At 48.1% G+C, this 14,746-nt stretch overlaps 1 protein-coding gene across 4 annotated transcripts in view; it reads right to left on the bottom strand.

Annotated features, from left to right (window-relative positions):
• Positions 1 to 14,746, bottom strand: part of IL15RA (interleukin 15 receptor subunit alpha) — an 88,824-nt gene that overhangs the window by 14,564 nt on the left and 59,514 nt on the right. For 2 of the 4 annotated variants that reach the window (XR_004376108.2, XM_032797504.2), the window contains exons 3-4: positions 9,119 to 9,205; positions 7,711 to 8,112 (exon numbers count right to left, since the gene is read on the bottom strand). Coding sequence is in view for 1 of the 4 variants with exons in the window: in XM_032797504.2 (XP_032653395.1) it covers positions 7,711 to 8,112; positions 9,119 to 9,205 (489 nt within the window). In the remaining 3 variants the exon portion in view is untranslated. The remainder of the gene's footprint in view (positions 1 to 7,710; positions 8,113 to 9,118; positions 9,206 to 14,746) is intronic. The other 2 variants (XR_004376109.2, XR_004376110.2) reach the window with 2 other exon arrangements.

The following is a 14,746-nucleotide window of genomic DNA, read 5'->3' as shown; positions in this document are numbered from 1 at the left end:
CTCTTGCTCCCAGCTCCTCGCATGCACCTCGCTAACTGAAGTGACATCCTTTTAAAACCAGGTGCCCTGATTGGTCTGCCTGCCATAATTGGTTCCAGCAACTTTCTGATTGTTCTGGAACAGCCCATTATCTTACTCAGGGGAAAGGGACCTGCTTAATTTGCGGCTAACATATCTATCTTCTATCACTCTCCTGTAGCCATGTGGCCTGCCCCTGTCACATATTCCACCCCTCCATCCCCGTGCTCAATCCCACGGGTTAGGCAGCTTGGGACATCAGGCAGTGTACCGGCAACAAGCCCTCTGCGTTGCCATGGTGGCTTCCAGCCTGCTGTTGTATGATGAACTGGAAAGGTTGCAGGAATAGGAACTATCTGGTCACCCTTGCGTTCTCCTCTTTACTTTGCTGCATCCACTGGAGGGGTGCATGATCTGCCACAAGGGTAAACTGTCCTCCCAGTAGGTAATAACGTAGTGTTTCCAGGGCCCATTTCACAGCAAGGCACTCTCTCTCAATCACGGCATACTTCTGCTCTCTCGGGAGGAGTTTTCTGCTGAGGTAGAGGATCGGGTGTTCTTTGTCTCTGACCATCTGTGATAGGACAGCTCCCAATCCTACTTCAGGTGCATCTGTTTGTAAAATGAACTCTTTGTTGAAGTCCAGGGCTATAAGCACAGGGTTATTGCAGAGGGCTGTCTGTAGATCCATGAATGCTTCCTCTGCAACGTCTGTCCACTTCACCATATCTGGACCCGAGGCTTTTATCAGGTCCATCAGGGGATTTGTTCTGGTGGCAAAATGGGGAATAAATCGCCGGTAGTATCCCACCACACCCAGGAATGCCCAGACTTGCTTTTACCGATTTGGCTGGGGCCAATTTTGGATAGCCTCCAGTTTTTTCAGCTGGGGCTTGACTATGCCTCTTCCTACAATGTAGCCAAGGTATTTAGCCTCAGCTAGCCCTATAGCACACTCGGTTGGGTTGGCTGTGAGGCCAGCCCATCTTAGCATGTCCGGAACTGCTTCCACCTTTTCCAAGTAGGTCTCCCAGTCAGGGGTGTGAATAATAACATCGTCCAGGTACGCAGCTGCATAACTGGTATGAGGCCTCAAGCGTTTGTCCATAAGATGCTGGAAGGCGGCCCCATGCAGTCCAAAAGGAAGAACAATATATTGAAACAGAACCTCTGGTGTAGAGAATGCCATCTTTTCTTTCGCATCTTTGTCAAGGGGAATCTGTCAGTATCCCTTTGTTAAATCAAGGGTAGTCAAAAATCGGGCATTGCCCGGGCAGTCAACTAACTCACTGATATGGGGTATGCACTGAAGTTGGATATCTTGATCAGCCGGCGAAAGTCATTACAAAACATAGTGGTGCCATCGGGTTTGGGCACCAACACAAGCAGGCTTGACCATTGACTGTGGGACTCTTCGATGACTCCCAGCTCCAATATCCTTTTTACCTCTGCTTTGATCTCCTCTTCTTTTTGCTGCTGGGAGCTAGTAGGGCCTTAAAGTTACCTTTGCCCCCGGGGCTGTGATAATGTGGTGATACGCGCTTCAGTGGTCTGGCCTGGTTTGGCTGAAAACACGTCCTGGTACCGGTTGATCATCTCAGTTACCTCCTTCTTCTGGTTCAGTGCCAGATCAGTGAATATCCTGATCTTCTCAGTCACGTTATTTCCCTGGATCAGGGTCTCTTGGGCCTCTCGCTGGTCCCAAGGCTTTAAGAGGTTAATGTGATAAATCTGTTCTTGTTTCTGGCATCCTGGCTGCCACACCTTGTAGGTTACTTCCCCCATGGGTTCAACCACCTCACAGGGCCCCTGCCATTGGGCCAGAAGCTTGCTTGCTGCCCTGGGTACCAGCACCATCACCCAATCCCCTGCTTGGAACTGTTGGATTTTTGCCTGGCGATTGTAATGGGTTCACTGGGCCTCCTGTGGCTTTTCCAAATGTTCCAGTACAATAGGGGTGATCCGGGCAATCTGGTCTCACATCTGCAATACATGTTCAATTATATTTCTCCCCTCATTGGGTTCCTCTTCCCAGATCGCTTTGGCGATATCTAGTATGCCACAGGGCTGGCGCCCGTATAATAACTCAAAGGGGGAAAAGCCAGTTGAGGCCTGAGGTACCTCCCGGATGGCAAACATAAGGTAAGGCAGTAGGGTGTCTCAATCCTTCCCATCCTGACTTACCACCTTCCTTATCATTGCCTTGAAACCTTTCTACCAGCCTATTGGTCTGCAGATGATAGACTGACCTTCTCAGGGTATGTATACGGAGCAGAGTACAGAGGTCCTTCATTAGCTTCGACATAAATGGGGTTCCTTGGTCTGTTAATATCTCTTTTGGTAGCCCCACTCAGGCAAAGATCCCCACCAGCTATTTGGCTATCATTTTAGAGGCCGTGTTCTGCAGGGGGACAGCTTCGAGGTAGCAAGTAGCTTAGTCCAGAACAACAAGTATATATTGGTGGCCCCAGGCCGTCTTCTCCAGGGGTCCCACTAGGTCCATGGTTATTCACTCGAAGGGGACCTCTATGATGGGAAGGGAAACTAACGGTGCCCTCAGGTGGGGACGGGGACTGAGCAGCTGACACTCTGGGCAGGAGGCACAGTACCTCCGCACTTCTTCATGTACTCCGGGCCAGAAGAACTGTTGTAGGATCTGTGCCAGGGTCTTTCCTACCCCCAAATCCCCTCCCCAAAGATGACTATGGGCAAGGCTGAATACAGACTTCTGGTGTTTTTGAGGTACTAGAAGCTGCTGTGCCTTCTGGCCCTGTACTGGTGCAGCTCCCTCGCCATCCTTCACCTCTCTACCAGTGCAACACCCTTGTCATAGGTGGAGGGTTTGTTCTGGCTTACCCAGGCGCGAAGGTCTGGCGGTAGTCCCCTCATGTATCGGTCGATGACCAGAACCTCTAGTATCTCTTCTGGACTCCGGGACTCAGTTCGTATCCACTTTTGTGCAAGATGGATGAGGTCATATAATTGAGAGCATGGGATTTTGTCTTCTTGGTACCTCCACTCGTGATACCACTGGGCCCGCACTGCAGTCGTTACTCCAGATCTGGCCAGGATCTTTACTTTCAGCTGGGGGTAGTCAGCTGCAGCCTCTTCAGGCAGATCATGGTAGGCCTTCTGGGCCTCCCCACACAGGAATGAGGCAAGGATGCCAGAGCACTGATGTCGAGGCCAAGCCTCCTGTAGGGCTGTCCTCTCAAAGGCCAGGAGGTATGCCTCTACATCACACTCCCGCGTCGTTTTCTGCTGGCAATTGCTGGCCTGTATGATCCGAATCTCATCATTGCTGTGGTTCAGCTCTGTCAGGGCCTTCACCTGGTTTACCAGTTCCTGCAACACAGCACTGTCTTGAACGGCTTGGTCCATCAACAGGCGCTTGGTCTCCTGCTGCAGCCGCCCTGCCTCCTGTTGGGCGGCTGCCTGAACACGGGTAGCCTCCTGCTGGGCAGCCGTGGCTCGTATCAGTGTTATCCATTGTGGTGAGGGAAAACAAACAAACAAACAAAAACCCTCTTCCTTTTTTTAATAACACTCTCCTTCTTCTGCAGTGCTGAGCACACCAAATCCCACCGCTGACACCAGTTGTGACAAAGTTCCTCCTCTACCTTGGTGGGTTCTGCACTTATCGGTGGATTTGCTCACCTCAGAGATTCACCGCGGCCCTCAGTTTGGCCACTTTTGTTAGTGGCTCAAACCTGCCGTTTACTCAGCTAACCTCATCACTGGCCACCATGGGGAAAGGGAGGAGAACAATCCCTCTGTCTCTGCTGATGCACCTAGTGGGTCGGGAGACAGGCCAGGGACCTTCCCCTCTGGTGGGACCACAGTCCAGGTCAATTCCTCTTGTATCAAATAGGGAGTTGGGAGGATTGGGGGGAACCGGAGCCGGACCTCTACTCGGGTTCCAGCCCGGGCCCTGTGGATTGCAGCTGTCTACAGTGTTTCATGTAACAGGGTAATTCAGGGTTTTCCCTGCAGAATCTCCCTCTCTTCCCTCTAGTTCTCTTTTGCACCAGGGAAGATGCTGAATCCCTTACATTCCTGAGTGGAGCTAATGAGACCAGATGGATGGGTTGTCAGGGTGAGTCAGCCAAATAGTTCTGCATCATCATACTGATTCTAAAGCCTGATCCCAGTCACACCATATGTCTGTGCACAACACAATTCATTCCTAGCGTGAATGGATTATTATGATTGAAAGAGAAGAAGGGAAGTCTTGTGATGAAGCTACTGGACTGAGCCTCGGGAGATCTGGTTTCAGTCGTGCTCAGATACTGTGGTGAGGGGATCTGTATCTGGATCTCCTATGTCTCAATTTTGTTTCAGAATAAAAACTAGATCCAGGCTCCCCTTGCAGAGCCATATTCTCTGCCTGTTATTCGTCCCTTATAAGCTAGGAAAACTGATAGTACTCAGACACTTATCAAGGAGACGTGCTGTTTCTGAGACTTATGATTCAGAAGGACTTAGCCCATTTTTCCTGCTGGCTCTACCTAGAGACATACTTTAAAAAACAAGCCAGTGTAGCAATGAGGAGGCCCACTGTGCAGTGGGTCAGCACTATGGACAGGTATCTTTAGATCATAGCTGCTGGACTTGAGTTTAAATCTCATCCAAAGTAACAGATGGACAGGAGTTGTTTTGATGTTTCATCCTAGTCCCCGGGGTCTGTTTATAGACCACCTCAGAGTCTGGCAGGCTTGAGAGGGCCGGGGCTGGAATGGCTGCAAATGTTGCAAGTCAGGAGGGCTGAGATGAACTGGGAGAGTGCTGTGGAATAGCAGGGGAACTGGGGGTTGTGACTGAGGTGAACTGGCAGAGTTGGGGACGTGAGGGAGCAGGATGAGAACAATAGGGAGCACTGCAGATTAGCAAACAGATATGAAGGCAAACAGGCGAGTTTATTAATGCGCTGGGTTGGGGCTGAGGTATCTCCGCAGGCTTTGTGAGGTAAGATTTAGTGTGCCTCACTCCTACTCAGCCGAGGCGGCTGGGTCAGTGTGCGCTGCCTAGGCCCCTTGCCCAGTGATGTGAACACAGGGCTGGAGGAGTACCACAGCCATGACTAGGGAAGGGCAGCTCCTCTTCTCCCTCTTCCTCCTCCTTTCCAGGCCTGCCTCACAACTCCCCACCCCTGAGGCCAGTGCAGAAGGTATAGAGATGCTGTTGTCTCCATCCGAACGGTGGATTGGGAGAGACAGTAAGGAGGCCCAGAGATACAGTGTGAATTGAGAGAGCTGGAGGAGGGTGAAAGAACGAAGGGTCTAAGCAACCCAGTGGTGCTGAAAAGGCTTCAAGACCCACAAGGTATGCGGGGGCTGGGACCCAGAGAGTGGGGGGTGGTGGTGAAAGACCATGAGGGAGGAGCTGGGGAGACCCAGTAGGCGCGTCTGTGGGCGGATGGGTGAGTGGGGAGATAAGAAAGTCAAGCCGGACATGTAGCACCTTGGAAAGAGAAGAGGGGGAAAATGAGAGGATGGGGGAAAACAATAAAAAGGAGAGAAAAAGAAGAAAAGAAAATATTAAAAGGCTGGAAAAGGAGACAAGAAGGGAGGGAAGAATGAAGCAGCAAGAAATGGTGCACACATTTAAGGACAGATTAACTGTTCTTTTCTCCCATTCTCCAAGGCCTAGACTGGGCCAAATCATTGGACTCTCCCCATTCTTTACCTGCTGGGGTTTTTTCCATTAAATCTACCCCTTCTGGTCACTGCAATTAGGCCAAACTGTTCACACATAGGTGCCTCCAGGTAGGGGTCTAGATCGGGGGTGGGCAAACTACGGCCCGCGGGTCAGATCCAGCCCGTCAGGGCTTTGGATCCGGCCCACAGGATTGCTAGTCCCATGGTGCAGTGGGGCTAAGGCAGGCAGGAACAGGGAACTAAGGCCAATGGTAGCTTTGGGGGTGGTACCCACAGGCAAGGGCAGCGCGCAGTGGAGCAGTTTGCCCCACCCCACCCCTAGGAGCCACTGCTGGACATGCTGGCCACTTCAGGGAGTGGCACAGGGCCAGGACAGGCAGGCAGCCTGCCTTAGCCCCGCTGCGTGGCGCTGCCATTCCAGAGCCGCTCCAGGTAAGTGGCGCCAGGTTGGAGCCCGCACACCAAACCCCTCTTGCACCCCGCACCTCAACCCCCTGCCCTGAGCACCACCTCCTGCACTCCAACCCCTTCCCTGAGCCCCCAACCCCCTGCCACACCCCTCCTGCACTCCGCACCCCCTGCCCTGAGCCCCCTCCTGCACACCGCACCCCCTAGTCCCAGCCCTACATTCAAGGCCCTGTATACAATTTCCCCACCCAGATCTGGCCCTCAGGCCGAAAAGTACGCCCATCCCTGATCTAGATCCATATTCAGGTACTTAAATTAATGGCCTGATTGTCAGAGATGTTCCCATAAAAACAAATGGAACCTACAAGAGGTCCAGCCACTCTGAAACGAGGCTTCACATATGCACCCAAGTTTGAAATGCAGCTGCCATGTACCCAGGTTTCATGTGAACGTTTGCATGAGTGCTTTGCATTTAGTTTTGTATTGGTATTACAGAAGCAACAGTAAGAAAGGAAGTGAGCTGGGCTTGGTTTCCTCCTTTGCCTGGTTAGCGGAAGCACAATTATATCCCCAATATAATGGAGCACTCATGCTTTTCTTTAGTGGCTGTATCAATCTCAACAAGGAAGAAGTGGCTGGAACAGAGCTGTCTGCATACAGAAGTTGCATCAGTTTAGTTAACCTGGTGCAAAACCCAGTGATGATATTCTTACTGTGGACTGAGTGGCTTATTTCATTTGAGTGTAATCCAATTGTCTTTTTAACCGATTAAACGAACTGAAATAAGACATCTTTAAACCAAAATAAGAATGACGTAAACGTGCATTGGTTTGAGCATTATTATTTCTATTGTGGCAGAGCCAAGGGACACCAGTTGTAGCTCACTAACAGACCTCATTGTGCTATAAAAACACTGACCCAAAACACGGTTCCCTATCCAGCAAGTTTAAAATTTAAGTATAAGACAAGGGCAAGAGGGAACAATGAGACAATACTGGTCAGCATGACAGGTAGGGCTTTTCAACCAATTTAGTTAAACTGGTACAACTTTGTGTGTGGACATTTACACTGATTTTAAAATGGGCTTAATTTGGTTTAGACTGCACCTGTAAGGGTTTGTTTATATGCAAACTGCAACCAAAATAACTAAACTGGTTTTAATGCACAGCTTTAGTTATTTCAGTGCAGATCTGTGTGTGGACACTTATTTCAAATGAAGAGTATAAGATTTCTGTGTAACGTAAGTTGGTATTTTTACTGAATTTAATTTATTGGAATAAGATGCTTTTATTTACATTTTAATTACAGGTGCTGGCTATGCTGATATAAATAAGATTTAAACTGAGATTAGTGTGTCCACACTGGGGTTTGTATCAGTTTAACTCAATTGTATTTTTAAACCAATTTAAGTTAAACCAGCGCAACTTCTGTGTGTAGACAAAACCCAAGTTAAACTGGCGCCATATGTGTGTGTGTGGACAAGGCAGCAGGTGCATGTAGTCCCTGTGAATATTCTAATGTACTAGGTGATACTGAAGTGATTAAGCAGGGTGCCCAGCAGGTAGCGTCGTTAGCAGGCTAGTTTTGTCCATGCAGTTAGAATACTAGGGATTGGTTGGTGACAAACCTTTAGTGTTATGGATGACTGCTGTGAGAAGCTGTGTTGAGTCTCCTGTGGTCACACTGGCTGGTCCTGCTGTTGACCAATCTCCTTCTGTTGTAACTGTTTTCAGCAATGGCTTATCCGTCCAGAGCTGGGACGTGTGTGTGTCCTGGGTGGCTGTAGTGTGCCATTGTGTTATGTCTTCCATGGTCACGCAACCAGGCGCTTTCGATGACCTGATCTCAGTTGTTGCTGTTGCAAGTGTTTCCCGTGAAGGCTTGTCAGTCCTGAGCTGTGAGACGGAGCCTGCTAGTGGTGAGGTGGTCTCCCTTTCATAGGATGGTGTGGAGGCCATGACTGGGACTGTGGTAACCTCTGCAGTTACTCTGGTTACTGGTGGTTTAGATGGTGTAAAAGTCTTTGATTCTGGCAAGTGGTTAAATACATTCTTAGGCACATTTGAAAGACAAATGAACTGTTGTTTTTATTTTAGTTATTTACGTCCCGATTCAAGCAGGTGTATAAGCAGCTGCCTAACTTTGAAATCAATGGGATTGCTCACATGCTTAAAGTGAAGCATGTGCTTAAGGACTGTCCTGAACTGAGACTTTAAAAACTAAACACGTAAATGTCTCTTACCCAGATTAATTCTTCCCTGGGTGGATATCTCATTTGAGCACTCTCGTCTCTGGGTTACAAGGTGAAGAGGTGTAATGACAAAAACAAATTATTTTATAATATAGTCAACTATATATTTAACTTTTTAATAGATTATTTTATATTGTTGTTGTACTAGATACTAGTAGTGGAGCTCCCAGTCAGGGTCAAGCCCCCTGGTGCTAGGTGTGGTATAAATGCATCGTGTGAGACCGTCCCTACCCTGAAAGCTGACAATCTGACTTAAAATGAGGCACTACAAAGGAGTGTGGTAAACAACAGAGAAGGGCGGAGGAGGATGAGATAATAGAGATCAGAATCAGGCCCTGTGGCCAGATTTTTCAAACGCAGGTGCTTGAATTAGCCGCTGAAAACCAAACTGAGGCACTGTGAAAAATGGTCTGGTTTTCGATTCTGCCCATGGGAGATGAGGTTACTCAAGACCTTGGCAAATCAGGCCACTCAGATGAAGGATTTAAGTGCCTAACTTTAAACATCTGCCTTTGGCAATGATGGCTTAGGTATGTTTAAGTACCACTGCAGCCACAACCATCAAAGACAGGCAAGGAGGAGGAACAGTGAACCAGATCCTCCACTGGTGTAAATCAGCCTGGTGTGGCTGATTTCAGTGGAGCCAAACTGATTTACAGCAGCTCAGGATCTGGTCCACTGTATCTAATTGAAAAATCAACACCTGAATTTCAGTCTCTCCCCCCACCACCCAAAAACTAAACTAAAATAAAAGCTTGGATTCTCTTTAGTAAAGGGAGCTTACCTCTGCTGACAAGATTGGTCGCCTCTGTCCTAGGTGCTGATGTGGTCTGTTTGGGGCTGGAAGTTAAAGGAGGTAGAGCGGGGTCCCCTGGTGAAAGAAGACACAGTGATATGGTTGTAAGGAGTGACAATACCTTGCTCTTCCATGGTGCCCCTTGCCCACTAAGCTGAAAGCACTTTTACAAATAGACTAAATGAACCTCAGGTAGGGAATTATTAGCAGCAATCAGGGAAAGTGAGTCAGAGAGGAAGCAAGGGAATTGCCCAAGACGACGGTTAATGTAGAACCCTGAAGTCCTGACTCCAGTCCCTGCTTTATTCACTAGATCACAACGCTCCAACACAACAACTGGAATTATCTTTGCCCTAGCAAGGTAGAACTCCTCAACCTCGTCTCTCTACCAAAAATGGAAGATAGCTAGCAGGCAGCTGGTACTGTTCTGCCATTCAATCTTGAGAACCGCATGTAACACACGGATACCTTTCTTTGCAGTGTGGGGCTCCATTAAGTCAATGGAAAGACCCCAATTATCTCCGGTGGGCTTTAGACGGGGCCCCACATGAGTGTTGAGGAACTTGGGGGAATCAGGCATGCGGCGACCGTGTGCAGAGGTGCAGAATAGGGAGGCCACAGCCTCTCAGATGGAGTCCAATTTTTCAGGTGCCTCACAAACCAGCAGTGGTTTCCCCACAACATGGCGTAAGTGTCTAGGTGCATTACTGGAGGGTTTTTTTGCCTTTCTGACATCCAGATGCTGGCCACTGCCAGAGTCAGGACACCATATCAGATTGGCCAGTGCTTCGATTTCCACGGCAAATCCTAAACCTGCGCTGGATCTCTCCTTAAAAGCAGCAAAGAATCCTGTGGCACCTTATAGACTAACAGATGTATTGGAGCATAAGCTTTCGTGGGTGAATGCCCACTTCGTCAGATGCATGTAGTGGAAATTTCCAGGGGCAGGCATATATATGCAAGCAAGCTAGAGAGCTGAGATCAATGAGGTTTAGTTCAATCAGGGAGGATGAGGCCCTGTGCTAGCAGTTGATGTGTGAAAACCAAGGAGGAGAACTGGTTTATGTGTGGCAAGCCATTTCTCTAGTCTTTGTTTACACCTCGAGCTAGGTGTAAATTTTGCAGATGAACTGAAGCTCAGCATTTCTTGAAGTCTGGTCCTGAAGTTTTTTTGCTGCAGAATGGCTCACCTTAAGGTCTGCTTAAGTGTGGCAGGGAGGTTGAAGTGTTCTCCAAGGTGTTTTGTATATTGCCAATATCTGATTTTGTGTCCATTTCCTTTTTCATGAGAATGTAGTTTGGCCAATTACATAGCAGAGGCATTGCTGGCATATGATGGCGTATATTACATGATAGACGTGCAGATGAATGAACCGTGATGTGGGCTGATCTGGTTAGGTCCTGGGAGGTGGTCGGGTGTAGAATTGTGGGAGAGTTGGCAATGAGGTTTTTGCATGGATTGGTTCCTGAGCTAGATTAGCTATGGTGCATGTGCTTAGTGGTGAGAATATTGTTTCAAGTGGTAGGTTGTCTTGGGCGAGGACTGGCTTGCACAAGGCTGTGAAGTGTGGGATCATTGTCCGGATGTGTAGATCCCCTGATGATGCGTTGGAGGGTTTACTGTGGGCTGTATGTTGGCGAGTGGAGTCCTGTTGGTTTTTCTTGGTGTGTCTTGTAGTAGGAGGCTTTGGGTAACCACGTCTGGCCTCGCTAATCTGTTTCCTTATTTCCTCTCGTGCGTATTGTAGTTTTGAGGATGCTTGGTGGAGATTTTGTAGGTGTTGGTCTCTGTCTGAAGGGTTAGCAGATGCGTGTGTACCTCAGTTGTTGCTGTAGAAATGGATCGTGTGATGTGCCGGGATGGATAGTGAGAGGCATGAAGAACAGCACAAAACTCCACATGGACCTCCTGATGGTCGAAATGAAGTCTGGACCTATCATTGAATGCTTCCGCTGACGTGCACGAGCAGAAATTGTGGAAAAACAACATACGACTTGCCTCATAACCTAAGTCGTGCAGAACGCAATGCCATCTCACAGCAGAAACCACCCTGACATTATCATCAAGAGGCTGATAAGGAGGTGCTGTTGTCATCATAAATAGGTCTAACTACCCAAAAAGGAGGCGCAGACAACTCTCCAATACAAATTCTACAGCTTCCCTCAGATCACTGAGGAATTCACTAAGAACTGGACCATCTACTCAGGAACATCCTAACTAACACGGAACAAATAACATACCCTTAGAGCCCTGACCAGGGTTATTACTACCTACTATGATCCACAATCGGAAATCCGGACGCCCCATCATCTTGGGCATGGCACTCTCACTGAAGGACTGTCTGATATGTGGACTTCCTACTCAGACCTATGCCACAGCACTCCAGCTATCCGTGACACCTGATTTCCTGAGGAAACTACATGCATTGGTGACCTTCCAAAACACCATCCTAGCCACCAGGATGTAGAGGCTCTTTACACAACATCCCACACACGATGGAATAAGCTGTCAAGACAGTATCCCTGATAATGAAGCACACTGGCTGCTGAGTCTCTGCTTTACCTCACAAACAATCTATTAAATTGATTGACAGTAAATATCTCAGATCAGTGGACCTATGGGCACCGCATGGCCCCACAATATGCCAAATATTTTATGGCCGACCTGGAACAACGCTCCTTATTCTCGTCCACTCACGCCCTTCTTACCTACGCTACCATTGATGACATCTCATCATCTGGACCCATGCGAAGGAGATCTGGAAAAATTCCACCAGATTTCAACAGCTTCCACACACATCAACCTAGCCTGGATAATCTACACGGGAGGTCCACTTGCTAGACACCACAGTGCAAATAAGTGATGGTGACTTACAGCTCGAAAACCCTACCGAACTATGCCTATCCTCATGCCTCAGCTTCCATCCCGGCACATCAAACGATCCATTGTCTACAGCCAAGCACTGAGGTACAACGCGATCTGCTCTAAACCTTAGACGGAGACAACCACTACAAGATTCCACCAAGAATCTCCAAACTACAATACCTGCACGAGGGAATAAGGAAACAGATCAACAGAGCCGGAAGTGATACCCAGAACGCTCTACTACGGACAACCCAAGAAAGAACAACAGGACTCCAATGCCATCACATACAGTCCCCAGCTAAAACCCCTCAACGCATCATCAGGGATCTACACCACATCCTGAAATCCATTTCCACAGGCTTGGTGAGCCAGTCTCGCCACAGACAACCTACCAACTGAAACTATATTCTCACAGTAACTGCACACCGCACCATAGTAACTCTAGCTAGACAATCCATGCAACAAACCTCAATGCCACTCTCCCACATATCTACACCAGCAACCATCACAGGACTAACCAGATCAGCCCAATAACCGGTTCATTCCCCTCAAGTTCCCACTCCATCAATTGTAATATACGCCATATATGCAGCAATGCCCTCGTTATGTAATGGTCAATGGCGTTCTCTATGAGAAAGGATAAATGGACACAATTAGATATTAGGAATGGCAATATACAAAACCTGGAGAACACTTCAAATCCTCTGGTACACTATTGCAGACCTTAAGGTGGCCATTCTGCAGCAAAAAAACTTCAGGACAACTTCAAAGAGAAACGCGCTGAGCTTCAGGTTCTGCAAATTGACACCATCAGCTCAGGATTAAACAAAGACTGTGAATGCATTGCCGACTACAGAACAAGTTTCTCCTCCCTTGTTTTCACAGAACTCAACTTAGACTCTAGCTCAGGAACCAATCCATGCAAAAACTCATGGCCAACTCTCCCAATTCCTACACACGGACACCATCCAGGACCTAACCAGATCAGCCACAGCCATCACCGGTTCATTTCATCTGCACGTCTAATCAATGTTAATATACGCAATCAATATGCAGCAATCCCTCTGCTATGTACATGGCAAACGGACAGTCTCTATGGAAAAGATAAATGCGGACACACAGCAGATATTAGAAATGGCAATATACAAAAACCTGTTTAGGAACACATTCAACCCCCTGGACACTTGATAGCAGACCATTGGACCACGCCCCCCCCCCCGTGCTGCCCCCCCCCCGCCCCCATTTCTGCCAGACAAAAAAACTTCAGGACCAGACTTCAAAGAGAAACTGCTGAGTTCAGTTGCTCTGCAAATTTGTACTACCATCAGTCGAGGTATTAAACAAAGACAAGACTGAGAATTATGGCTTGCCTACCAGAACCAGTTTTCTCCTTTGGTTTTCACACACTCAACTGCTAGCAACAGGGCCTCTCTCCTCCCTGATTGAACTAACTCATTATCTTTAGCTTGCTTGCATATATATGCCTGCCCTGGAAATTTCCACTACATGCAACTGACGAAGTGGCATTCCCCCAGACAGCTTATGCTCAATACATTGTTAGTCTATAAGGTGACACGGATTCTTGCTGCTTTTAAGGAGAGATCCAGCGGGCAGTGTTAGGATTTGCCGTGGAAATCGAAGCACTGGCCAACTGATATGGTGTTCGCTGACTCTGGCAGTGGCCAGCATCTGGATGTCAGAAGGCAAAAACCTCCAGTCAATGACCTAGACACTTAGCATGTTGTGGGGAAAACACTGCTGGTTGTGTGAGGCACCTGAAATATGGACTCCAATCTGATGAGGCTGTGGCCCCTATTCTGCACCTCTGCACACGGTCGCCGGCATGCCTGATTCCCCAAGTTCTCACACTCATGTGGGCCACCGTCTGTAAAGCCCACCGGAGGATAATGGGGTCTTTCCATGACTTTAATGGCCCCACACTGCAAAGAAAGGTATCCGTGTGTTTACATCTCGGTTTTCAAAGATTTGATAGCAGACAGTACCAGCTGCTGCTAGCTATTTTCCATTTTTGGTAGAGAGACGAGTGTTGGGAGTTTTACCTTGTAGGGCAAAGATAATCCAGTTGTTGGTTGGGCGTTGTACTTAGTGATAAAGCAGGACTGGAGTCAGGACTTCAGGGTTTACATTAACTCGTGTCTTGGGGCAACTCCCTTGTTCCTCTCTGACTCCTTTCCCTGATTTGCTGCAATAATTCCCTACCTGAGGTTCATTTAGTCTATTTGTAAAAGTGCTTCAGCTTAGTGGGCAGGGGCACCATGCGAAGAGCAGGTTTGTCACTCCTACAACCCATATCACTGTGTCTTCTTTCACCAGGGGACCCCGCTCTACCTCCTTTAACTTCCAGCCCCAAACAGACACATCAGCACCATAGGACAGAGGCGACCAATCTTGTCAGCAGAGGTAAGCTCCCTTTAGAATCCAAGCTTTTCATTTTATTTAGTTTTTGGTGTGGGGGAGAGACTGAAATTCAGGTGTCGTTTTTTTGTTTATTTTTTAATTGATTTTTCATTAATTACAGTGGACCAGATCCTGAGCTGCTGTAAATTCAGTTTGGCTCACTGAAATCAGCCACACAGGCTGAGGTTAACCAGTGGAGGATGTGGTTCACTGTTTCTCTACTCTTGCCTGTCTTTGATGGTTTGGTGCAGTGGTCTTAAAATACTAAGCATCCTTGCCAAAGGCAGATGTTTAAGTTAGGCACTTTAAATCCTCATCTGAGTGCTGATTTG

The sequence above is a fragment of the Chelonoidis abingdonii genome, chromosome 1 (assembly GCF_003597395.2).
Source record: "Chelonoidis abingdonii isolate Lonesome George chromosome 1, CheloAbing_2.0, whole genome shotgun sequence".
Classification (NCBI taxonomy): Eukaryota; Metazoa; Chordata; order Testudines; family Testudinidae; genus Chelonoidis; species Chelonoidis abingdonii.
Note: the sequence above shows the minus strand (reverse complement) of the source record. Positions and strands in the feature narration are given on the sequence as shown.